Source organism: Zonotrichia leucophrys, chromosome 9, assembly GCF_028769735.1.
Source record: "Zonotrichia leucophrys gambelii isolate GWCS_2022_RI chromosome 9, RI_Zleu_2.0, whole genome shotgun sequence".
NCBI lineage: Eukaryota > Metazoa > Chordata > Aves > Passeriformes > Passerellidae > Zonotrichia > Zonotrichia leucophrys.
The window spans coordinates 15,654,330-15,678,567 of NC_088179.1; the positions used below are offsets into that span (position 1 = coordinate 15,654,330).

Below are 24,238 nucleotides of genomic sequence, written 5' to 3' on the forward strand. Positions count from 1 at the left end.
CTGGGAGGGGAGATCAGTCTCCCGTGGCTTAGCGGGGAGTGTTCATGTTTTTACCTGTTTTCTGAACAGGAGGGAGTCAGGCTCAAAACACTGTGAAACTTTGGTGTTTAAAGTTTTCACTCCTGAGCAGAGTCCACTTCTAAAGCTGCTCTTTTGCCCTGGGATAAAATACTGAATCTGGCAATTCCTCAGTTCTACAGGAGGATGCAAATTAGGGTTTGATTTTATTCAGACTATCACAGCTCCAAAGTTTCTTGGAAGCCAGATCCCCATCCCAAACGCTGCTCGGCACTAAGCAGAGATGCTGAAAGCAATTCCCGAGCGCCGATCCCAGCGGCAGCACCACCACTAAAGCTATTTATCCCGGCACAGGGTTTTGGGTTTTTTTTTTGTTGTTTTTTTTTTTTTCACACATTCTTGCCTTCTGTTTTTGCTGGAGCCTCAGACCCTATTGAGAGGCAAATTTTAGCCATCTGGCAAAGCAGGCTGTGAGGGGGGAGAAAAAAAAAAGAGAGAGAGAGAAAACACAATGTGCATGGGCACACACACATACACAAAACTCTGGAGATTAGGGAGGACAAAAACGGCGCTGAATGCTGGAGCGCAGGGCAGCCCCGCGGCGGAGAGGAGGGAGCGGCGGGCGGGGAGGAGGGCTCGGGTGCGGGCAGGTCTGCCTGCCTGGATGTGGGGAACGCTGCAGGCACGGGAAGGCGTGACCTGCATGGAAAATGCCAGACAGCTCCAGACGCACACACACATAGGCGCACACACGCTCGCAAATCTCCGGACAGAGATAAGGCGGACAGCGGAGCGCTGGGAAAGAGGCAGAGCCGTCCCCCGCAGGGATCGAGCCATCGATCCTCCGCACCAAAGCCGCCGGGAAACTCCCCCAGCAGCGAAATGAGGTGAGTATCCCGCACGGGCAGAGCCCGGCCACGGCCGGGCAGGGGGGTGTCCTGCTGGGGAGGGATTCTCCAGGATCGGCTCCAGTTCCCCTGTCCTGAGAGAACAGGGCAGTGCTCACGGCTCGGCTTAGTGCCGCAGCCCGGCTTGCACGCCGGCATCGCGGCAAAACCAAAGGGATATCCCGGCATAGCCAAAGGGAGATCCCGGCATGGGCAGAGAGACATCCCGGCACAGCCAGAGGGGCATCCCGGCACAGCCAGAGGGACATCCCGGCACAGCCAAAGGGACATCCCGGCATAGGCACCGCTCTGCCACGGCCAAGGCACAGCGAGGTGAGACCTGCTGAGTGGGCTTCAGGTTTCTGTGCACACCACGGTCATTTACCACTTTCACATGAGGTTAAGACTTTCCGGTCATGAGGATGACGTTTGATGCTGTTTTGCCTCCCCTGCTTCGGAGGAAGCAGAGCTGCTCAAGAAAACAGCCTGTTGAAATGGAGGAGGTGATGCCCACTACACCAGCTCAGCATCCAGCCCCGTGCATGTACTCTGAGCAGAGGAGTAACAGTTTTTCCCTTCACACATTTTTGTGGTTTCAGAACAGCTGTCGGAAAAGGGCATGTTCAACCTCACTCTGCTTGAAAGAAAAATCAATCCAAATTTCTCAGCTCCCATTTACTTTTCTTTGTAAAGAAGAGCTGAGAAAAGTGATGGTACTGCACAAATGAACCCCAGAAATTTGCTGCCCTGGTTTTGAAAGAACACAGACAGGTTAAAAATAATCCACTAATGCAGCTTCAATTTCCTCACCAGCATACCTAAATCAAGCCCTGATTTTGAAACCAGGTGTACATGTGAGTAGTTCCAATGTCTGTTGTATACACCTACAAGCCTTTGGCAGGCCTTAGTGTCTATTTTAGAAATTTTAATGTTTAGTGGCTCTTATTTCCTGCATGTTTCTTTTCCTTTGTATGCTCCAACTATGTGTAAAGAGCCTGATGTCCTTCTTCTTTCTGGGTCCTATGCAATAGCATAGGCTTTTGTGCTCACACCTCCAGCATGGGTGGTGTTCTCTCCTTGTGCAGAGGAATGCTCAGCTCATGCTCCCTTTCATGACAAATGAAGCTCAAGGCTGGCGTGAAATCAGCTGGACCACCACAGATTCACCTGTTCTCTCTGCCCTCCTCTGGGATAAATAAATTTGGAACAAGTTGGGACAAAGTCTTCAGACTGAGATTTTTTAAAAGATGGGTTTGATGACAAAACATCTTTATTAATCTCAGCCTCAGAGAAGAGAAGAGAAGAGAAGAGAAGAGAAGAGAAGAGAAGAGAAGAGAAGAGAAGAGAAGAGAAGAGAAGAGAAGAGAAGAGAAGAGAAGAGAAGAGAAGAGAAGAGAAGAGAAGAGAAGAGAAGAGAAGAGAAGAGTGTAACATGCATGGTTGCAAAGCTGAGGCCTGGTTCCATCTTTGCCCAGCTGCAAAGATGTGTGCTATTTACTGAGAGTTAATGATCCCAATTTGGCAGGATGAGGCTCAGCAGCAATAATGATAATAATAATAATAATGATACTTAGCAGTTATTGCCAGGATGCTTTCACTAAATCGATTTAGAGAACATCATTATTTTATTAAGCATGCTTATGTTCATTCTTCCATTAAATGAAGATTTGCCCACCAGAGCTCCATTAGTTAAGGGATGTGTTGCCAGTGGCTGCTGCTCCAGCAGCACAGGAAACACCGAGCTCCTGGTGGCACTTCAGGCTGGCTGGGAGCTGTGGAGCTGCCTTTGCATCACTTGCAGCACCTGTGGCACCCACCTTCCAAAGGTGCCCTCATGGGAGCCACATGCAGATCCCACCTGCTCCTCCCAGGAGTTGTTCATGGTGCCATGGTGCTGCACCTCCTCTTGCACGATCCACTTGGGAAAAGAGATGAGCCTTGCACCGCCATTGTCACTGCCAGAGTTTCATTTCATCCCCTCATGTGTGTTCCAGGTACCCCCTGGCCTGGCCCCTCTGTGCCTTGCTGCTCTGTGTGGCAGATGCTGTGGAGCTGACAGACATGTTTGGGGAGATCCAGTCTCCCAACTTCCCCGACTCCTATCCCAGCGACTCGGAAATGACCTGGAACATCTCTGTGCCTGATGGGTTTAAAATCAAGCTGTACTTCATGCATTTTGACTTGGAGTCATCCTACCTCTGTGAATACGACTATGTGAAGGTGAGCCGTGACAGGTGGTGGGATACACAGCAGGGTTGCATGGCCAGCTGAGAAAGGGTAGTACTGGAAAAGCTGGGAACAGGACAGTTTTCCCCATTTTATTGGGCTCAGGAGTTGTCAGTCCAGTGGACCACAGGGAGAGCACAGGTAAGCTGGCAGCATCCACTGGACCAACAGGGAGTGGGACACCAGAGTCAGAGCTTACCCAGAGACAAACAAATTTCTGAAAGCCTTTGGGCATCTAATTCTTACTGCACCCAATGGGATTTTCACACCTCTGGGCTGATAAAACACCTGTGGCTGAACACCAGTTTGTGTCACTCTGATGCCAACCAGGAGATCCCCTGAGCTGGGCACACTTGTCAGGCCATGGCTGTGGGTGCCTCTTGCAGCCAGCCTGGATCCTTGGCCACACCTTGCAGGCTCCTGGGACACCCTGTCCAGCCCCATGGGGAGCAAAAGGGAGAGGTTAGACCCGAGCTTGAGGCTGCTATGGAGGTTTCCAGGGAGCTGCCATGGCCAAAACTTCCAAATATTTCAGTCTGCTTCTCTCCTGGGTGGTAACCCACCCAAAACTGTGGTGGCCACACACTGCAGTGCCCCAGAGCAACCTTCCCTTTACACCACAGGTTTCTCCAAGCAGGGCTTTCCTTCACATCCAGGACAAGGGTGGCTCTCCAGATCTCTGAAGATGTTCAAGTGTGGTTCTTCTGGCAGATCAAGCAGTAGCAAGCAGGTGCTTTCTGGGTTGCCTGGCTGAACACACCTTACATCATCACCAGGACAAGCTCCACCCTGCTCCTTCACACAGAGGCAGGTGGAGCTTGCTCCCAGGTCTGGAACCACAGAACTTGACCCTGGTGCTATTTTCCAGATAATTGAAATTATTGTTTTATTCTTGCCCCGAGAAAACAAAGCAAACATTTGTGTCTTTTTTCCTCTAGGGTCTATTGCTCCCTGCTTTAATTTCCCCTTTGTGCTGGCATTCACCCTGCTACTAACAGCTCTCATTGAGGTTTGATTAGCTCTTTCTGCTTCTCCTGGATCTTCTCCAAGCACAAGGGCCCAGGGACATATATAGAGATATATTGCTTTAAAACCCCAGTAAGCTCAAGGAACAGATTTCTTGGAAACTTTCCCCATTCCAAGCTTTACCCCTCCTCCTGCCCTTCACCCCCTGCTCTTTTTTCCTTTTTCATAAGGCTCCCTGTTATTTGGCCATGGTGCCAACTTGGCACCACAGCTCTCCCTGCTGCTGGATTTCCATAAGAAGGAGGCATTTTTCACAGGGATTTAGATCTCAGCTGTATAAATTTGCTCGGGGCTATAACTCAGCTTGCAGAGCCTCCACCACAGAATTACATTTGGAAAGTGATGAAAATGGATGGATTCCAGGAGATCCAGAGGTTACTCTGCTGGGTAAGGGTGCACTCTTGATGCTGCTAAACCACTGGCTTAGAAAACATTAAGGAGAGCAGTGAATGAGTCCGTGGCTGTTTTCCTCCTTGGGTTTGTGTGTCAGCTCTGTCTCCACCAATGCAAGCTGTAAAACCAGCATCAATCTGCCCCCTCTTTGACAGAGGCCACAGTGCTATAGAATATAACTATACAACTAGCACATACAGGTGCTTCTCTGTAATATTCTGCTGGTGACGGTGAGGAAGATCAGAAACACAGGCAGAGCTCTATGTTCCATGGTGCTCAATGGATTCCCCATCTACGAACTTGTACCATTGCTTTCTCATGGGTAACTTTGATCTCTGCAGCACCGCATGCCAGAGAGTTGGACAGATTAAATACATGATTATGTGTCTCTGTGTGTATGAAGAAACACCTTCTTGTTTGTTCAGGGTCTTCCTCATCTTGACTGCTGTAAGAAGGAGTTAAAAAGGGGCTGAGCGGGTGGGGACTCAATTCAGGACAGGCAAAACGCCCCTGTGCCCTGGCCTTTGCTTCCCTCACCCCCTGGCTGCCCACACACCCAAGCTCTTAAGTGGTGTAGAAGCTCATCCCAAGTGGCAAGCTCAGGGTGATGTGAGCTGTAAACCCTCACAGACCTCTGCCTTCGGGGTGGTCTGCAGGAGGGAACAGTTTCCAGAGCTCTGAAACAATGGCTAATTAAAACAATAGCTGTTTATTTATATATATGCACATGCACGCGTGCCCCTGTGTGTATATGTAAAAAATGAACGTGGCTCCTAAAGAAATGCTCCTAGCATGGGAGGCTTGTTTGTGCAAATGGGCATGGCAGAGAAGGGGAGTTGCACGTCAGCAAGGAAGGGAGCCAGGAGGAATGGGAGGAACAGCCATCCCCAAAATACCCACCTGGAGAAGCCTCCCATGCAGGCAGAAACTCCAGTTTGCTGGAGAGCCAAGCTCTGGGGCTCAGCACACTGGATACAGCCTCTCACCTTTGGGTGGCTGCTGTCAGCCTCCTGCCAGGTGCATGTGGACAGGAATAGAGCAGCCACTCACCCTCTTCCTGCTCCTTCCCTTTGCTGTGCTGCTCAGCAGGCTCTGCCCAGCTCATCACCATCCACAGGGAGCCAGTCTGGGGGTTCCTCATTTGGAGAGGGTTTCACCATGGTTTGCAAGCCTGCAGCACTGGCCCAGGGCACCCAAAAAGCCACAGCCCTGACTATAAAATCAGGATAAATGACTTGAACAGTGTCACTGAGGAGCACAGTGACAGAGAGATGGGCATCTTTGGCTTCTAAGGGGCCATCATGAGTAAATCCCCAAGCTTATTATAGAGATCTGAGCCTGGGGAGCTGTCAGTGGGGTTTTGCACATTGCTCAGTCAAGCCCTGGAATGAAATCAGCCCCCAAGAGCTTGGCAGCCAGCTCCTTGATTGGAATGAATGTGGGGGGACACCCCATCAGTGACTGATGAGGCACTGGTGGGGCACATGCAGGATCAGGGAACAGGCTTGGTTTTTCATCCAGGGCAGTGCATGCCCAGCCTGGGGCTGCAAGCAGCGTGCACAGGGCCCATGTACACCTTCCTCTATCCAAACCAGGGAGAAAAAGCACAAATCAAGGTTTGGCATGGGGGTTCAGGAGGAGAGCATCCTCTTCTGGTTCTGTCAGCCAGCCCTAGCTGGGGCTCATTCATTCCCTGAGAGTGTGGGGTCCCAAAAGGAGCACTGTGAACCCCAGGAGGCAGCAGGGAGAGCCCAGGCTTTGCTGCTTGTGCCTCCCATCCTGATAGGAAAGTGCCACCTCTCTGCAGAGTCCATTCCCCTGTGCCACTGGGGACAGTGCAGGGGGAGGAGGGAGACCAGGCACGGGAGCAAGTCATCAGTTCTTGCAGGACCCCAGCCTCCTGCCTGGGTCTGTTTTCACCCCCAGCCCCTGCAGGGAACAAACCTTGCCCATACATAGGGCACGTGGGTGCAGCTGCCATGCAGGAGGGGACAGTCTCTGGAGCCAAGCCAAATCCACAGCACAGGAAACCAGCTATCCTCCTTCATCAGCCATAGCAGGGCTGCCACCTATGCTCCGGTGGAAATTCAGGGCAATTTCATGTTTGCAGCATATGAAAGGACCCTAGATGTATCTTGGGGAGCAGATCTCCAGCAGACTTAGATGGAGGCTTTTGCGGGGGCTGTCCCTGCTTCATTCCCAGCAGTCAGCAGCAGCAGCATTGTGGAAAAAGCCCCGTTGTTGCTCTGGGTGTTGCCTTCTTGCCACGCTCTGCGGGGCCGCTCTGCGGAGGCCGCTGCGTGCCCTGCCCTGGCTCTGAGCATCTCCTCCCCATGTCATGTTCCCAGTGTCTTCAGCCCAGCACTGCGATTTCTCTGCCTAATGAGCCATTTATATATATTACAAGTGGTATGTTTGGCCTTCATCAGTCCAATTAGTGCATTCCTGGAGGGCTGCAAAGGGGGGTGGTGGCGGCTGTGTTTCCGTATTGCCTGCTCCTCTCGGGCAGCAGACACCAAACTGCCTGGCCAAATTCCCCTCGGTGTTTCTGGCATTTCATTAACCCCCTGGCTGCAGGAGGCACCTCTGGAGCATCAGTACTCCCAGGTATCCCTAACAACCCATGCCCTGGGATAGCATTTTTCCCTGCCAGCCAGGGCAGCCCAGCTCCTTCACCCAAGGGAGGAATAAATGTGTGGGGCAGAGGGGGGCCCCAGAGCTTGGGACACCCATTAGCCACAGCATCAGCAAAATGTGGAGGGATAGATCCACAACCAGAGAGGGACCCCAATCTGCCTCCATCCAGAAGGGCAGAAGTCTTAATGAGGGACTGAGGATACAAGAAAAAACAGGGAAGACAGCAGGAGGCATTGGCACGGGTAAATTTAATGCACAAGGGTGTTGCTGTATTTTATTTTTCAAAGGAAGATTCTTTCAGCGTATTTTTATAGGGAATTTCTCTGTGGCAATTGATATTTCCCTCAGGGACACATCTTCTCTAGTGAAAACGTCGACATCGTGACCCGAGAGGGAGAAACTCCAAACAAACAACCAGGATTTAATTACCAGCCTGCTCGCTGGATGTAAATGATCTTCAAAAAAGTATACAGTCCCCAGCAGAAGCAGCAAATATTAACCAGGGATGATGACCTCTGTGTTTAGTTTACTGCTGGAGGGCTGCCTCTGCTCTCTGTGGCTCGGGGCATGGGACCCGTCTCAGATAAGGGGCTGTGATACCTCCAGTGAGGAGAGCACAGCTCTCCCGGGACCCATCCTGCTGCTCCAGGGCTGGATCCAGGGATGCTTGGGGCTGGCCCCATGGCTGCAGCATCCTCGAGCAGAGGCACAGGGCACTGGGAAGGTTTTCCTGCACTTTGGGAATGCTGCGCTGCAGGTCCTGCACTCCCTGGGGCTGAAGGCAAGGAATGGGAGCCCACACGGTGGCGACAGGGGTGACAGCAACCAGCCCTACACAGAGCAGCTGGCTGGAAATTCCTCCTTCCCACAGATTTCCTTAAGAACAAGCATTTGCTGTGGAAGAGGCTGTGTTCCACGTGCTGGCACTGCCCATTCTGTGCATCAGGGCTGAAATGCCCGTTTCCTTCACTGCTGGTGATGGCACTCCTGTTTTTCAGTCTGAAACTCTTTTTCATTTCAAAACAATCTTTCAGATTTAAAAGCAATTCTAAAGCACCACAGTATATTTCAAAGGGATTGAAACCAGATGGAGCCCAAATTACTTGTTTTCTTTTTTTGCCCCAGAAAGCTGTTACACAAAAAAAAAAAAATTCAATTGGGTTTTTGTCCCCAAAGCAGGGTGCGTGTGTTTTTCTCAAAATTCCCAAAATTTATCATCGGAAAGTGTCTCTCTTTTCTGGCCAGCTCCAGCTTGTATGAGAGGATGGAAAATATCTGGAGGCAATGTCAAGGCATGCTGAGTTGCCATTTCCATGTTGGCTTTCCCTGGTGTGAACGAGTTTCCTCTTGTTTGTTCAGCTCTGGGAAATTTCCCTTTCAGCCCAGACCCTCCCCAGCAGGCACATCCTGGGGGTCTCTTGGTGACAGAGACGGAGTCAGAGAAGGATCTCTTCTTGCTGAGGCCAAGCAAGCCAGGGACGGCATTCCAGCACCTCTGGGACCCCATGGGCCCCCAGCAGATGACTGATTTCCCCAGGCATGTGCTGGGGGGCTGCAGACTTCATCACAGCCTCAATAGCGGTGGCTTGGCTCGAGCAGTGGTGGCTGCCTGGTGGTGCTCATCACATTCCTCTGCCGAGGCTTATTCATATTCAAATCCCCGGGGGAAAGCAGGCAGGGTGCTGGGAACTGCCTGGGAGAGGTTGTGCTTGAGACAGGGGCTGGGGATGGGATGTGTCGGAGAAGGAGGTGGACCAATGCTGGAGAAAACAGCAGGGAAAAAGGAAAGGAGAGGGTTTCCAGGGAAAACGGAAGGGTTTTCTGCAGGGATTACAGTGCTTTAAGGCAGAGATAAGGCTCTGTTTTAAAGGGATGCACACAGAGACTACGGAATGTGCTGATAATGACAGCAGGGCACCCTGGCTCATCACTCCCCTTCCTCAGCCCTCTGGGTGCACGGTCGGAGTCCCAGCAGTGCCTGGAGCCACAGCTCTGGAGCCAGACAGAGAGCCTTTGTGGGAGGGACAGGACCAAGCTTGTCCAAGGCAGCCCAATGGACAGAAATTACAGCTGCTGCTTTGAGGTGAGGCAAAACCAATAGGCAGGGACTGCTCTAGGCCCCTCTCACAGATGGATCAGTGTTTGAGCCATGGGAAGAGGTGAGGGGAAGCATCTCAGGTGCCACCAGCTCTGAGTGGGAATGACACAGCCTAGGGTTGATTTTCACATTCCTTCTTCTGCACTTCCACCCCATGATCTTATCCCATCTCCCAAATGAGCTCCCACCCTGCGTCCTTCCCTTACATCCCCCAGCTCCTCCCTACATCCTGGATGCCAAAGGCTCTTGGCATCTGCCTCAGAGGCCCCTCCAGGCAGAACAGGCAGACCTGAGTCCCTGTGCCCCATGGAGACACTGGTGAGTCCTGGCAGGGGGCAGCCTGAGCAAGCATAGGCAGAGGTGTGAGCTCCTGGATGGAGAGGATGATTCCAATCCCAGCCTGACCTCCCCAGGGAACGCACAGCTGGCTCTCCAGGCTCACCCCTTCTTTCTACCAACAGATTGAAACTGAGGATCAGGAGCTGGCAACCTTCTGTGGCAGGGAGACAACAGACACAGAGCAGGCTCCAGGACAGCAAGTGATCCTGTCCCCAGGGCCCTACATGGGGCTCACCTTCAGGTCTGACTTCTCCAACGAGGAACGCTTCACTGGCTTCGATGCCCATTACACCGCTGTGGGTAAGAGCATTGGAGCTGCAGGGCCAGATTGCTAGGACAGGGACCCAAATTTGCAGGGACCATATCTCGGGTCAGCCTTGGGTTCCCTGGCAAGAAAAGAACTTGTGTGCAGCCCTTGGGCCATGTGGGTGCTAATGTGACCCACCACATGGGATAACAGATTTCTCATTGTTGTGACAAATGTTCCCACAAAGAGTGATGTGTGGAGAGCTTCAGGGTGACCTCCCTTCCTTGTTAACTCCATTCTAGATGTGGATGAGTGCCAGGAGAAGAGTGATGAGGAGCTGGCTTGTGACCACTACTGCCACAACTACATTGGCGGGTATTACTGCTCCTGCAGGTTTGGTTACATCCTGCACTCCGACAACAGGACCTGCAAAGGTACAGCAGGCACAGCCCACACACAGGCATGGGCACACAGAGGGTCCCTGAGTAGGCATCACACCTTCCAAGCACAGGCAAAACAGCCCTTTTTTGGCTGTTAGCAGGGATGAGGTGCTTCTTCCCCTACAAACCAGTAGTGTGGGACTCCTTCTTCCAGGGGCTGTGCTCCTCAGCCAAGCTCTATAGATCTCCTCAAGTCAGAAAAATGAAAAGCTTTAGTCCCTGCTCTGAATCTGCATCATGTAGATTAGCTGGGACTAGCTCTCAGCCCAGGGCTCCTGTGCCATGGGCATATTTGGAAGATGACTGTGTGAGATTCTCCTTGCATGGACACATATTTGGGATCCATGTACCCATATTCAGAATCCATGGATCCACCCAACAGACCCCACTCCACTGGGAGGATTCCTGGGTTGGTCAGGGCTGGGACACGGCTGTCAGGGCCCTGATGGAGCCACGGCTGTGTTTCAGTGGAGTGCAGTGACAACCTCTACACCCAGAGGAGCGGGGTGATCACCAGCGCCGACTTCCCCAGCCCCTACCCCAAGAGCTCAGACTGCCTGTACCGCATCGAGCTGGAGGAGGGCTTCTTCATCACCCTCAACTTTGAGGACAGCTTTGATGTGGAAGACCACCCTGAGGTGACCTGTCCATATGACCACATCAAGGTGAGCTGGGCTCTGTACTCTCCTCCTCTCACACTCACCTTTTGTGCGCCCAGTGCTCTGGTGATGGGATCAGAATCACCCCAGTCTAAACAGGGATTTTTGAATCAGCAGGAGCCTTGTGCTCTATTCACCCCATGTCTCTTACCACATCTGCTTGTGACCCCCCCAACCAACAGTGACCCTCTTTCTGTTCACATCCCTTCAACACATGGTGCTTAAGCCCCACTCCAGCCCCACCCATTGGCCTCAGGGATCAGAGAGCCCCCTCAAATCCCTCCGTCATCCTTCCCTCGGCAGATCAAAGCCGGCCAAAAGGAGTTTGGACCTTTCTGTGGAGAAAAGTCCCCAGGACGCATTGAAACCCAAACCAACAGCGTGCAGATCCGCTTCCACAGTGACAACTCCGGAGAGAACAGGGGCTGGAAGCTGTCATACACAGCAGTTGGTAACTCCTGCTGCTTTTCTGTTTGCTGGGCTTGGGAATGGGAAGGGCTTTATAAAGGTGGACAGCATGAATTTGGTAGTCTGTGACCCTGTCTCCAGAAAAGATCTGTTCCAAAAATCACAATAGGAGGGGCATAAAGTAACATGGAGCCCTCCCTCCAAATGATTCTTTTTTTCCCTACAACAACTGGGCTCTGAAACAAGACCATATTGCAGAGCAGAGCAATTTTGGGCAGGATAATTGCACAAGCTACTGTTATTAGCTCCCAGATTTGTAATGCTCAAAGACAGAGAATTACAGACTGAAGGAAAGACATGGAGCCTCCATGCCTGGCTGAGCCATGCCAGTGTAGACTAAGGGTAAAAGCAGGGCAGAGATGCTCAAATTCTGCTTCATGGGCTGGGTGGAAGACCTGGGACTTTATATCTGCTCCATTTATTCCCCTGTTTAGCCTCATTTGCTTTCTATTCAAAGGAAACCCGTGCCCACTGGTGCAACCACCAATCAATGGGAAAATTGAGCCTTCTCAAGCCAAGTACACCTTCAAAGACCAGGTTGTCATCAGCTGCAACACTGGATACAAAGTGCTGAAGGTATGGATTGACAACACGGAGCTGGGAATATGAGTAGCAAGAAGAGGATACTTCCTCTCAAAGCCATTGCATCTCTGGGAGAGTGAACACAATCACACATCATCCTCATCCCCTTCCTGGGGCAAGGAAAACACCTCCTCTGAGAGCCAGCACCTTTCCTTGCCAAAGATACAGAGGGAAAGAGGAGATAGCGCTTCCCTGAGCCATCCTCTCATCATCCCTCCAGAGGAAGCAGCCTCACAGAATGTCAGGCCTGGGTCCCCTGCCAGAGAAAAAATCAACAAAAACTCTGAGGCAGCTGCCACGGTGCTGTGTGCCCCCCACCTCAGTGGGCACTGTCTCAGCAGCCTTGCAGAGGCCAGTCTCCACTGACTGGGAGGTCCTCAGGGACTTGGGGACAGCATTAGTGAGTCAGGGGGGCAGAACTTTGGCAGGCTCTCTCTGGGAAACAGCTGAGAACCACAGAGAGCATGGCTGACTCATGGGGTGGCTGTCTTCCCTCCAAGCCAGTAGCCCACTTTGACTTCCAACATGGACCTGGGTATTTCTCTGATCTCCTCCCAGTCCCATCCTTCGTGCAGAGCTGCCTCCTTACCCATCCCATCATTCACAACAGGAATAAGTGACTCCAGTTCTTTGGCTTTCAGTGTGCCACAGAGTCGCTGGCAGCAAAAAAATGCCTCAAGTTTTTCATTACAATTTTATTGCAATTTTTAGCTAAAAAAGTCCTCTTCCAGGGCATGCTAGCTATAACCTGACTAAATCACCAAGAAATTCCCTTTTTATTGAGAGATTTATTTCTTTGAACATTGATAGATTGTGGTTTGTTTTTTGTTTTGTTGGTACCTTCTGCACAGGATAACGTGGAAAGTGACTCCTTCCAGATTGAGTGTCTGAAGGATGGCACGTGGAGTAACAAGATCCCTATCTGCAAAAGTAAGGACACCTTTCCCTACCCTGCCAATGTCCTTTTCCTGCTAAAATCATTTCATGCTAATGGGAGCTGCCCTGCCAGAGTGGAGTTCCTTACTCAGAGACACAAACCCAGCCAGAGAGGCTACGTAACCCTGCAAAGCTCTTTTGGCTTGTTCTTGGATAACATAATGGGGCTCAGGCCAAATGCCACAAGCAGGAGATTGGTGCTTTCATTCAGATTACTCATAGAACTTGATTTGTGAGTCACTTTGCTGTCTCCCTGTCAAAGAAAGAGCAAGCCTGGCTCTTCAGAACTGGCTCTGTCAGGTAAGCCTGGGACAGTGTGGGATAATCTAATTCCTGGTCCAAATTTCCTTCCAAATGGAGGCTATTAAAATGCAGGGCATTAGAGAGGTCCCAAGTATGAATCTAAACTGAGCACTGCTTATGTAAGTGAGAGAGGAGGGAAAAATGTCCAAATATTTACAAACCTTAAAATGGGAGAAAATGAGAGAAGAAAAGAAATGTCATTTGAAAGGACAGGTGATAATTTGAATCATCTCATCTGAGCAGACGCTTTCAATAATTGTGCATCTTACTTTGGAACAAAGAGTATTTCTGGAGTTCTAATTCATCTTTTCTCAGGCCAAATGGAAACTGGGAGCCTCTCAGACTTGCTAAATAGATTAATTACTGAAAGGGCTCCCTAAAAGCTGTGAGGGTCAGTGATGCCTCTGCCCTACTGAGGAACTCCTCACTCCTACACTTGCACTACCACAAATTCCCATTGATTTTATCTGGCTTGAACAGTGATCAGAGAAAATTTTGCATTGTCTAAAACTACCTAGAACAAAATCTAGGTAAATATTTTTAACACCAAAAATTATTAATTTTTTGAGAAAATGGAAATTATTACCTGCATTGTTCCAGCTGGGCTGGAACTAATCCTTTCTTGTGTAATATGACTCACTACACTAAATTTCTAAGACATCTTTGGAAAGCCAAGAAGCCCCTAAATGGACAATTTAGGCCTCTAGACTACAGACTTCCACCTCCCTGGGATGTCTGTGCAAGGCAGGGCACAAACAATGCAGAAAATAGAAAACTTCTTAGCAAAGTGGATAAAATCCAGCTCCATAGCTGGAGAGGCTAAACAGAAACCTGTCACAGCTTCTCCCAGCCATCACCCCCAGGCTGCCCTGGCTGAGCAGAGTGAGGGGGTCCCCAGCAGGGCCGTGGCTCTGCTGGCATCCACAGCACCCTGGCACAGCTCGCTGGGAGCTCATTAACGATTTCTGGTGTTTTGGGGGCTGGGTTTCCTGCATGTCTCTCTCTGCTCATCTACTAATTGGGCTTTCTCTCTCTGCTCTCCTCCTTCCCCTGTGCTTTCGGTGCAGCTGCAGATAGAGCCGACAACCAGACAGAGGGAAGAGCCGGCTCGGAGCGAGTGGCCGCGTGAGGCTGGCGCCGGCCGTGCCGCCCCGACGGGCAGCCTGCCTCGATGCCCCTCTGATCTGTCCAGTACCCAGGGCAGGTTCCCTTTCCATGGCCTGGCTGCCAAATCCATCTCTGTGGCTTGTCTAACTGGCATGGCACTCTTAACCCTCACGCCTGGTGCTTTCTTAACTCCGTCTCGAGAAGGGTGAAGGAAACGGGCACCGAGCCCCCCTTTGCCACTGACACACTGCCCCAGGGAAGGGGGCCCACCTGGCCCAGCACCACTGCCTGGGCACCACGTGCTGCTGCTGCTGGCTCCCAGCATTTCTGCATCCTTCCCTCTGCACTCGGACTCCTGGGCCGCCCTGGCTCCCCCTCCAAGGCAGCCGTGCAAGGACTGTGGCACGGCCGCCCGGTTGCTGGGTTGGTGGGTTGGATTCAGTCTCCCACTGTCCTGCCTCACTGGCCCAGTGTTGCAAATAAGAAACACTCCTTCCCCTCCTCTCTCCAAGAGTCCTGGTGCCTTTCAGACCCTCTGGACAAGGAGGCCTGGAGGATGGGTTGGCATCACCAGCCCTGTCCTGCAGGCACCAAGACAAGGGGTTGGATGTTCCTTCACTTCCCCTTTGCTCCCCATAGCTGGCCTGGCAGAGGTGAGGACAGCCTGGCCTCAGGCTGACTGCAGCTGGCCTGGGAGCAGGCCAGGGCCTGGTATCTGGCCCCATTCACATCCCCAGGAACCATGGGCACTTACACTGTTCTCCCTGAGGCTCTGGAGGCTCCTCTAGGAGGATGCAGGGATGTGGACGAGAGGGAGAGGAGGAGGAGGAGGAGATGTGTGTTGGAGACATCAGTCCACTTCTGGTCCTACAAAGACAGAGATGCTAAATGGCCCCTTTCCTGAGGAAAAACTCTAGAAAGGCTCACAAAAGGAATGCCCTCCCCTCACCCTTTCAGCAGGACCTGGGACACTGGTGCAGCAGCACCTCTCTGCAAGAGCCCATTCTCCAGGGATCAGGCCTGCCCAGGTCTGAGGGACACACAAGGATGAGATGGGCTGTGCAGGCCTGTGAATGCTGCCCTGCAGCCATAAACAGTCCCAGAGCAGAGATGGTCAGGGTGATCCCCTGACATTCATTCCCTCTTTCCTGCAAGAAAACAGGTACCCAGAGTCTCCACCCAGCCTGCCTGCACCTACACACTCATCCCATCACTTGCTCTCTCTACAAACAGTGGACAAGACCCTGGTGAATGGTGAGCTGCAGTATTTTGCCATAAATCAGGCTTTTTTCACCCAAGGAATTAGGCAATCTTGAGGAGTGGTCTATATCCCTGGTTCCAGCTACTGTGTCCAGTGAATTCTCTCTTTGTTAGCCTGGATCAGTTAAGACTGCTCTCCTCGTTCCCTTCATACCCTAGAGCACATGGGAACCAACAGACCTCACATCATCCCTGACCCACAGGACCTGCTTACTGCAAAGTCACTGTTTCCCTACTCAGCCCCTCATCCTAAACACAGCAGAACCCAGCTGCACAGCACTGCATTTCCTGGCAGGATCAGACCCTGGTTCCTGCCCTCCACTGGGGCAGCTCACCCAGGATGGGGTGGGGAAGGCTGCACAGCATCACCTGAATGTGCTGTGAACTGCCCACGTGGGAGAGAGGCTCAGCTCCAAGGAGGTGACTCCTCGACTTGGCAGATGAACCCTCCCACAGCCTGGGGCCCTCCCTGGAGTGTTTGGCACTAACCTAATATGGGGGACAAGCCATGGGGAGAGGGCAGAGCACTCTGGGGGATCATGGGGAGAAAGGGAACCATGGACAGGTCATGGGGAAGGGCAATGGCACCCCAAAATTCTTCTCCCTCAATCCCACCCTGAGTCAGCACTAGGGACTGGTAAAGCAGAGCCAACCTTGCTGATGTCTTGGGGGATGGAGGAGTTTGGTCTCACTCACATGTACTGTACTGGCCTCTCCCCTGCCTGCAGACCAGCCAAGCCACAGTGTCCATGTCCTTCATCTCCTGCTGTCACAGGACAGCCAGGACCCAGGGCTGTTCACCTGATCTATAAATGCTCATCAGCTCTTGGCGAGCAAAACCAGAGCAGGAAGGACAGGGCTGTGCTCTCAGCAAAGCCTTGTACATAGAGGAGCACCCCTGATGCACAGCTGGTGAATCACTGCCTGCCTCTCCCTGCACACTTCTACAGTGCAAAGACACACAATGGGACCATCTCACCGGCCAGGACAGGCTTCTTCCCCTCCCAGTGGGGCAGCAGAGAGATCCTGATCCCTCATGGAGGGGCTGCCAGGCCTGAGGTCTCCACCAGTGTGAACGTTGGTCACACAGCCTGTGGGTGGGACAGGCTGCTGGTGTTCCTGGTGCCACCCGAGTGCTGTGTCTGTGCAGGGTGGCCATGGCAGGGTTTCACAGGGCCAGCCCGCCCTGCCAGGCCAGAGCCCCCTGCAATGCCACAGACAAAAGGGACACAGCACCATAGAAACCCTTGGTCTGCCCCACAGGAGCACCATCCCAGGCCAGAGCCCAGCACTACCTGCCTGCTGGCTGGCTGAACACCCCAAGATACAGCACAGGGTCCAACTCCCCCCGTTCTGTGTTGGCTTTCAGTTGCTGACTGCAAGGCGCCGCCGGAGCTGGAGCATGGCTTTGTCACCTTCTCCACCAGGAACAACCTGACCACCTACCAGGCATCCATCCAGTACCACTGCCAGCACCCCTACTACCACATGGCCCCCAACAGCACCGGTGAGCGGTGGGGCCAGGCCACGTCCCCACGGCACAGCCAGGGTGGGCACATGGGATGCAAGAGGGGGAGCTTGGGGTGGCAGCTCCAGGGTGTTCTGCAAACAGCAGGCTGTGGATGTAGCCCGCACACACCAAGCCCTGTGTCTGCCCTGCCTGGACTGTCAGACTGGACAAATCCTGCTCCACAATGAGGTAGGATGGAGCTGGCCCTGCTGGCTGCTTTGCCTGGGTGTTTCACAGCCTCGGCAGAGTGAGAGCGGTGTGGGTGTTTGTTTTGCATTCTGCCTTCTCACCCTGCCATCTGCTCCCTGCAGACTTCAAAATTTTCTGTGTCTCTGTGAAAGGAGCTGCTGCTGGAGAGAGCACCAGGTCCAGCAGCCTCTGGAAGGGCTCTGCAAGGCTTCTCATTCCAGCACCCAAGTGTTCAGCACAGAACAAGCTGAACAGATAGTGGTGGGATCATATCAGACTGAGTTTTTCCTGCCATCCCCCTTGGTCCACAACCACAGCAAAACCACTAGTTGGTTTATCATTACCACAATTCTGTGTACCCTCCAGACCCAGTTCTGGACAGTAGAAAGGGTGCATACACAGCCCAGCCCTTCTCCCTTCTCCTCCCTCAGCAACCAAAGCCAAAAGAATTCTTCACATTCTTGTCTTCCTGCTTTTATCTCCCTGCATATGGTCCCAGCATCACATATGAATTATCAGAATGGGCATTGGCAGCATTTTTGTATGGAGGCAGCTGCCAGCAGAGGCTGAGGCCAGAGCACAGCCCTCCAGACAGCTCCAGGCAATGAAATTGAGGATAGAGACATGTCCCTGCATGGGGGCAGGGCTACCATGGCCAAGGGCATTAAAAGGGAGGTCACTTCCTGCTCTGACAAAGGGTTCAAAGGGCCCTGACAGCCGGGCACGGTCTCCTCACTGGAAAGGACAATCCCTCATGCCAGGACCAGAGGCCAGCTAACACTTTGCTCTCTTGCAGCCACCTACACGTGCGATGCGCTGGGGCAGTGGAGGAGTGAGGAGCTGGGGACCAAGCTGCCATCCTGCAGACCAGGTACTGTGCTGGGGTGGCTTCACAGAGCCAGGGGTGTCAGAGCAGGGACACAGGGAGGGCATGCTGCCATGCAGGAGCCCTGCTCCTGGTGACAGTGCCAGCTGTACATACCCAAGTGCCACAGTGCATGGCCAGCAGGGTGGTAGGGACAGAGGCTTCCTGCTACCCCAGCAGGCCCGGGGGGTCAGGGTGCAGTGGTGGCACTGGGGTCACAGCCATCCCAGCTGTCAGGGCTCCCCAGGTTCCCCACTCCAGCAGCCCCCTGGCCATGTTCAGCTGCCAGCATCCCTGGAGATGGTTTTAGCCAAGAGCAGAGCATTACCTGGCTGCCAGCGCCTGTTGGCAGTGTGTACACATCCAGTAGCAATTATCACCTCTTCAAGCCTTCCAGAAAAAAACAAACTGCTTTACAGGGAAGGAAATGTCCCAAGTCTTTGAGCAGTGGCAGAAATGTTTGCAGCCAGCAAGTTTCCAGGCCAGGCACCTGCTTGGGATTAAACAAAAGTCTCTGGGAGTTTGTGGCCATGGCCGAGCATGGGGCCAGACTGGCTGGCACGTCAGGGGCCTGGAGGCAGTTTGGGTGTGGGCTGTAGTGGGATGTGCAGGGATGGCTCTCCAGAGAGATGCAGGCATCCATGCCATGCAGCAGCTGCAGCTGCAACCAGCCTGGGTTCAGACACTGGCCCAACCCCATGGAGGGTATCTGCTCTCCAGCCATGCTGAGACACTTCAAGGCTAGAGGAAGGACTCTTAAGATTCCCTGCATCCCACAAAACTCCAAGACCAGGGCTGTGGCTGCTCTTGTTGTGGCAGCTGCTCTCTGCATCTCTGCTTGATGTTTCAGCCTGAACTAATTTGAGCTGGGAGCATACGGGGACAGCTTTGGGGCCATAGCTGCTTTCATGGGCCATTTCCAGGCCTTGTGATTAGTGACAGGAGTCAGAGAGACTTCAGGAAAATGGAAAATCCCAGAGAGAGGGTCACACTCTCCTGAGATCGGCATCTGCCGGCAGCAGCTGGCCAGCTGCTCTTCAGATCTTCCCGTGTCTCACGCACCTCCCCATCAATAGGAACCTCTCTTCCAGGAATCTCTGCTCCATGCCTGCCTCTGCCATTAGTGGGAGCATTTGCAGTCTGGTCAGCATTTTTGATATGTAATTTAATAAATATTTGGCTGGATGCACTTCCTCTAAAAGCATCTCCCTGGGACAGCCATCGGCTTCAGTGCAGCAGAGCAGCTGGACTGGGACACAGGAATTCTTTTCCTTTTTATTCCTTTCAGCAGTGGGAAAGGCAGGGATGTGGAGCACATGCACAGACACATTCACCATGTTCCCTCCCTGCTAGAGTTACATTTTTCCTAGATACAGACCCCAGCCTCAACAAATGCACAGTAGCAGCTTCCAATGCTCCTGCCCTGGTCCCAAGACTGATTCTCACCGTGACCCCACCACCCTGAGGGGTCAGAGCCTCTGCTTGTGAGGCTTTGCATCCTCACAGCACAGGTGGCATTGAGGCCAAGTCCCAGCACTTTCCATGGAGGATCTGGGTTTTTTTTGCAGACTGAGAGGGATGAGACCAGCACCTGATTGCTGTGATTTGGGACTCTTTCAGATGTAGGACAAGCCAAAATAGGCTTCCACAACCTCCCAGTGATATTAGCATTGCCAAGCCACCTGAGTCCTGTTCCACAGTGCTGCCACAGGCAGGAATCAGCCCTACCACCAACAGCCATATCCCAAGGCTTAAATTCCCTAGGGACAGGATTGTCCCTCCCAACCCTGTCCAACCTTTCAGAGCCACCTTCAGCATCCTGATTCCCTCACCTTCCTAACACCGTGCCTAGATAAAGCTTCTGGGAGAAAAGCAGGCACCATGTCAGGGCTCTTCAGGCATTAATTCTGGTCTGTTGAAGAGCTGAGCAGAGAGCTTCTGGTTTGGCTGCCAGAATTGTGGCTGATGAGTTGCAGGAGTAAAGCCCATGGTGCTAGGCAACATCCCATGGCTGAGCCTTCTCCAGCCACAGCAGCTACAGGAGGGCAAATGCCATGGCTGTGAGAGCACAGACCTCGTGACAGGTCTCAGTGAGGGGTGAGACTGGGTTGATATCAAGCTCCAGTCCTCCCACCATCATTCCCCTGGGTCACTTGGCACACTGAGCTGGAGCCAAGCAAGTGCCTGAAAGGTCTGTGAAGGGCTGGTTGAGCTCACAGGTCACAGTGAGGCTGTAAGATTACTCATTTGGCCTTTCTGCATCTGAAGTGGTGTGGATCTAGCCAAATCCCTCAAGAAACTGAAAATGGAAAGAAAAACAAAACCAAAAAGGACAAAAGAGAGTGTTTGGTTTGGAGATAATCAGCCACACGGCCCCTTTCATTTGTTCCCTAGATAAATAAGCTGGAGGTAACTGTGCTGTCCCTTCTGTCCCCAGTGTGTGGCCGGCCGGCTCGTCCTCTGCCCGGCATCATCAAGCGCATCATCGGCGGGCGGAACGCGGAGCCCGGCTTCTTCCCCTGGCAGGCCCTGATTGTGGTGGAGGACATGTCCCGCGTGCCCAACGACAAATGGTTCGGCAGCGGGGCGCTGCTCTCAGAGTCCTGGGTGCTGACGGCCGCCCACGTGCTGCGGTCCCAGCGGCGGGACAAGACCGTCATCCCCGTCTCCAAGGAGCACGTCACCGTCTACCTGGCCCTTCACGACGTGAGGAACAAGATGGAAGCTGTCAACAGGACGGTGGAGAGGATCATCCTCCACGAGGAGTTTGACATCCAGAACTACAACCACGACATTGCGCTGGTGAAGCTGAAGGAGAAGGTGACCATGGGGAAGTACGTCATGCCTGTCTGCCTGCCCCAGTTTGAGCACGAGCTGGAGGGGCCTCACCCCAACACGCTGGGGCTGGTGGCTGGCTGGGGGATCTCCAACCCCAACATCACGGTGGACGAGATCATCAGCTCAGGCATGAGGACCCTGTCTGACATCCTGCAGTACGTCAAACTGCCCGTGGTGCTGCACGCTGAGTGCAAGACCAGCTACGAGTCGCGCTCGGGCAACTACAGCGTGACCGAGAACATGTTCTGTGCTGGCTACTATGAGGGGGGCAAGGACACTTGTCTGGGGGACAGCGGGGGAGCCTTCGTCATCCAGGACCCGGGAACGCGGAGGTGGGTGGCCCAAGGGCTGGTCTCCTGGGGCGGCCCAGAGGAGTGCGGCAGCAAGCAGGTGTACGGTGTGTACACCAAGGTCTCCAACTACGTGGACTGGGTGGAGCAGAAAACAGGCTCCTCAGAGAGATGGACATTTCTGGACCCAGAGCTGGAGAGATGAGTGACTAAGCTGCCTGCTGCCACTGCGGCTCCCTTTCTTCTTGTTGTTATTGTTTAATGTGCTCCAGACTCGGGTCTTTCGCAAGCAATAGCCACGATACTCCACGCATGCCAAGCCCTTGCCAGGTCATTTGTTTCGCTTGGTCCCGCATCCCTTCGCTCGCATTCTTAGGAAATGCTTGCTAGGGAGCTGGAAGGAGGGGGCGAAGGACAAGATCTCAGCTGGTGTCCTCTGCATGTGCTGCCCATCTGCAAACCTCACCCACACTCCAGGGAACTTCCCTCCAAGGCAGGAAAAAGGCACAGCGATTGAGGCAGCGTTTCCCTGACACCAAAGCTTTGTGCTGTGTACAGGCAATTGTCCCCACCCCCAGGGCTCTCTGGCCAGATCTCTCTGTCAGAAGATGCAGCTACAGAGCTTCAGAGCCTATGGACAGTGCAGGAAATCCACGTGGGCAGACCTGGACCTCACAGGTTCACAACGCTGGTGAACACCATTTTCTGTACAAGGAGTAGTGAGAGAGTCCTGGGAGTTTGCCATTATTTTCATAGGCAAATAAACATCTCTTCTTGATAGCGTCTCAGGTGATATCCACCTGGCACCAAAGATGTGAGGACGCATCCACATTTAGCCCTAAACTTCAGCCATGGCTGCCAAGATAGCACCAGCCCAAATGGGATACCTGTATCCCACCATGTGGGATGAGAGACCCACAGAGAACATGAGGACACAGAGCAGGGTTTGAGCTCAGCACCACCCTGACCTCCAGCCACAAAAATTTCTCCAATCTTCTATCACCTGAAGCCCTCTCCAGTCCCACCCTGAGATTAGCTCTGTGGTTTCCAGCCACAGCAGACCTCCCAAGAAAAGTTTTCCATTACAAGACAGCTTCACATCAGCTGTATCTAAGCAATACTTATTTCCAGCAGAATCGTTTCATATAAAACACCCTTTCTTGTCTTTCATCTCTTTCTCAGGGGCTGGTTAGTCCTGCATGACAGTTTATTCATTCTTGCAAGAACCTAGTCCCTTTTCACTGCTTTTGAGGCCACTGATTTAGCTGATCTACAGGTTACCACTGGTGTTCAGTGTCTGTTCATGCCTCCTGTGGCCTATTGCAGGTGTCCGAGTCCTTCTAGACTGACTCAAATCCACCTACCACACCAGGAGTATTCATATCTCCCCAGCTCCCTTCCATAGCCCATGCAGACAAGTCCCAAAAAGGAACAATGTCAGGTGAGCTGTCCTTCCTTCAGCAGGACTTTCTCCTTCATTTGCCAGCATAGCTGTAAGCAACATGCAAAAACTGCTTGCTGTGCTCTCTGCGTGCCTGTAGCCTCCTTCAGGCCTCTCTTTCTCCTCCTCCTTTGGTTTTTCCATGAAAGGAAGAAGCCAACAGTGGATGAGCCACTCTGACATTTTGCTATCACCCAAAAAGCCATTTGTAGAACTTGTAGAGGAGCAGAAGGCCTAAGGAAGGTTGAACTTGCAGATACACTATGAACTGTACTCTTGGCTATGTCATGTAATTGCAAGGTATTTTTTAATATATATGTATTTCTTTTTTAATATATATTACATTCTGTAAAATACCTGATGTCAGGTAAGGATGGTTCTCTTAGTCTTCCTCCTGAGAACAAAATAAAACTTTTGTATGTATTGAGCTTGTGCCCTGTGGCTTTTATTCCAAGAGGAGCATGGTTAAGGCTGGTTGCTGATATCTGCCATGCACGCCTGCACTCCCAGGAGAATCTTCACACCATCCCTCACTCTGACAGCTGCTCAGCCTTGGCCTGTGCAGCTTCTAGGGCTGAGACAGACCCTGAGCAGCCCCTGAATACAAATCACAAAAAAAGGGCGACAGAGGAGATCCTGCCTTCAATTATTTATAGCCTTAGCACATCACTGAAGATGGGGGTGGTGGCAGGAGCAGAGGGCAGCAACCTGTTTGCTGAGAATAGCAATTAAGTCTGGGTTCAACTGACATGAGGGAAACAATATGAGGTTTATTTAAAAGGTGTGAAAAATCAGCCCGTTCCCACTCATTGTTGGGCTGAAGGAGAATGTCCTCACAACAGAGGATCTGCATGTGAGCTGAGACAGGGACAAAACTCTGCCGGACATCTCTGCATCAGAGACTGTGAGAATCTCCACTCTGGAGGGAGCTTAAAATAATGGGGGCTGTTTCCTCCCATGTGCCTGCATCCAGGGCTGGGAGCTGGGTTATTGATCCCTATTTTCCTATGACACAGAACTGAAAAACAGCACCAGGCTCCTCTGCATTGATGGCAGGGAGGAGGGCAGTGGGTCTGGCTGGCTCACAGGTCTGCCAACACTTCCAGAGACATCACGGGAGTAAAGGAGAGAACAGAGAAAAAGCAAAATAAAGGCCTGGTCCCCTGAGCATTAAACCATCATCTATGAGATCTGAGCCTAGACAGCCCTGGGGCACATTATAAAATGTTGCTGCCCTTTAACAGACCGATGGTGAATACAGACTCTCCCCGCCTCCCGTCAATAGCCCTGCCGGGAAATCCCGACGCAGCCCAGCCCTCGCCCCCTGCTCACCAAGCTGTGCCAGCCCCGAGTGACCCACGGGCACTGCGGTGGCTGCAGGGGGCTGGGGACAGGCAGCCGGGGACAAAAGTGAGACCAACAATGGGCTCTGCATTTCTGGCACCTCGCAACCTGCCGGAGTGGTGAGAGCTTCTCTCC

The 24,238-nt window shown here is 52.6% G+C and overlaps 1 protein-coding gene across 2 annotated transcripts; it reads left to right on the top strand.

Annotated features, from left to right (window-relative positions):
• The first annotated feature begins 674 nt into the window (after positions 1-674).
• On the top strand, positions 675-23,021 carry MASP1 (MBL associated serine protease 1). 2 transcript variants are annotated; one of them, XM_064721451.1, is made up of 11 exons: positions 777-905; positions 2,900-3,125; positions 9,747-9,924; positions 10,174-10,305; positions 10,780-10,976; positions 11,274-11,421; positions 11,896-12,014; positions 12,872-12,950; positions 16,996-17,133; positions 18,122-18,196; positions 20,628-23,021. In XM_064721451.1, exons 1-11 carry the CDS (start codon positions 901-903, stop codon positions 21,521-21,523), a joined length of 2,193 nt encoding a protein of 730 aa, XP_064577521.1. In that variant the 5' UTR covers positions 777-900; the 3' UTR covers positions 21,524-23,021. The 2 variants fall into 2 exon arrangements, with proteins under 2 accessions (XP_064577522.1, XP_064577521.1); XM_064721452.1 differs by lacking the exons at positions 16,996-17,133; positions 18,122-18,196; positions 20,628-23,021 and adding an exon at positions 14,327-14,872 and having other exon boundaries at positions 675-905.
• Positions 23,022-24,238: the final 1,217 nt, after the last annotated feature.

Coding starts and splice junctions, on each gene's coding strand:
- MASP1 (XM_064721451.1), top strand. Junction 12,951..16,995: donor CAAGATCCCTATCTGCAAAA/GTAAGGACACCT, acceptor GTTGGCTTTCAG/TTGCTGACTGCAAGGCGCCG. Junction 18,197..20,627: donor GCTGCCATCCTGCAGACCAG/GTACTGTGCTGG, acceptor TTCTGTCCCCAG/TGTGTGGCCGGCCGGCTCGT.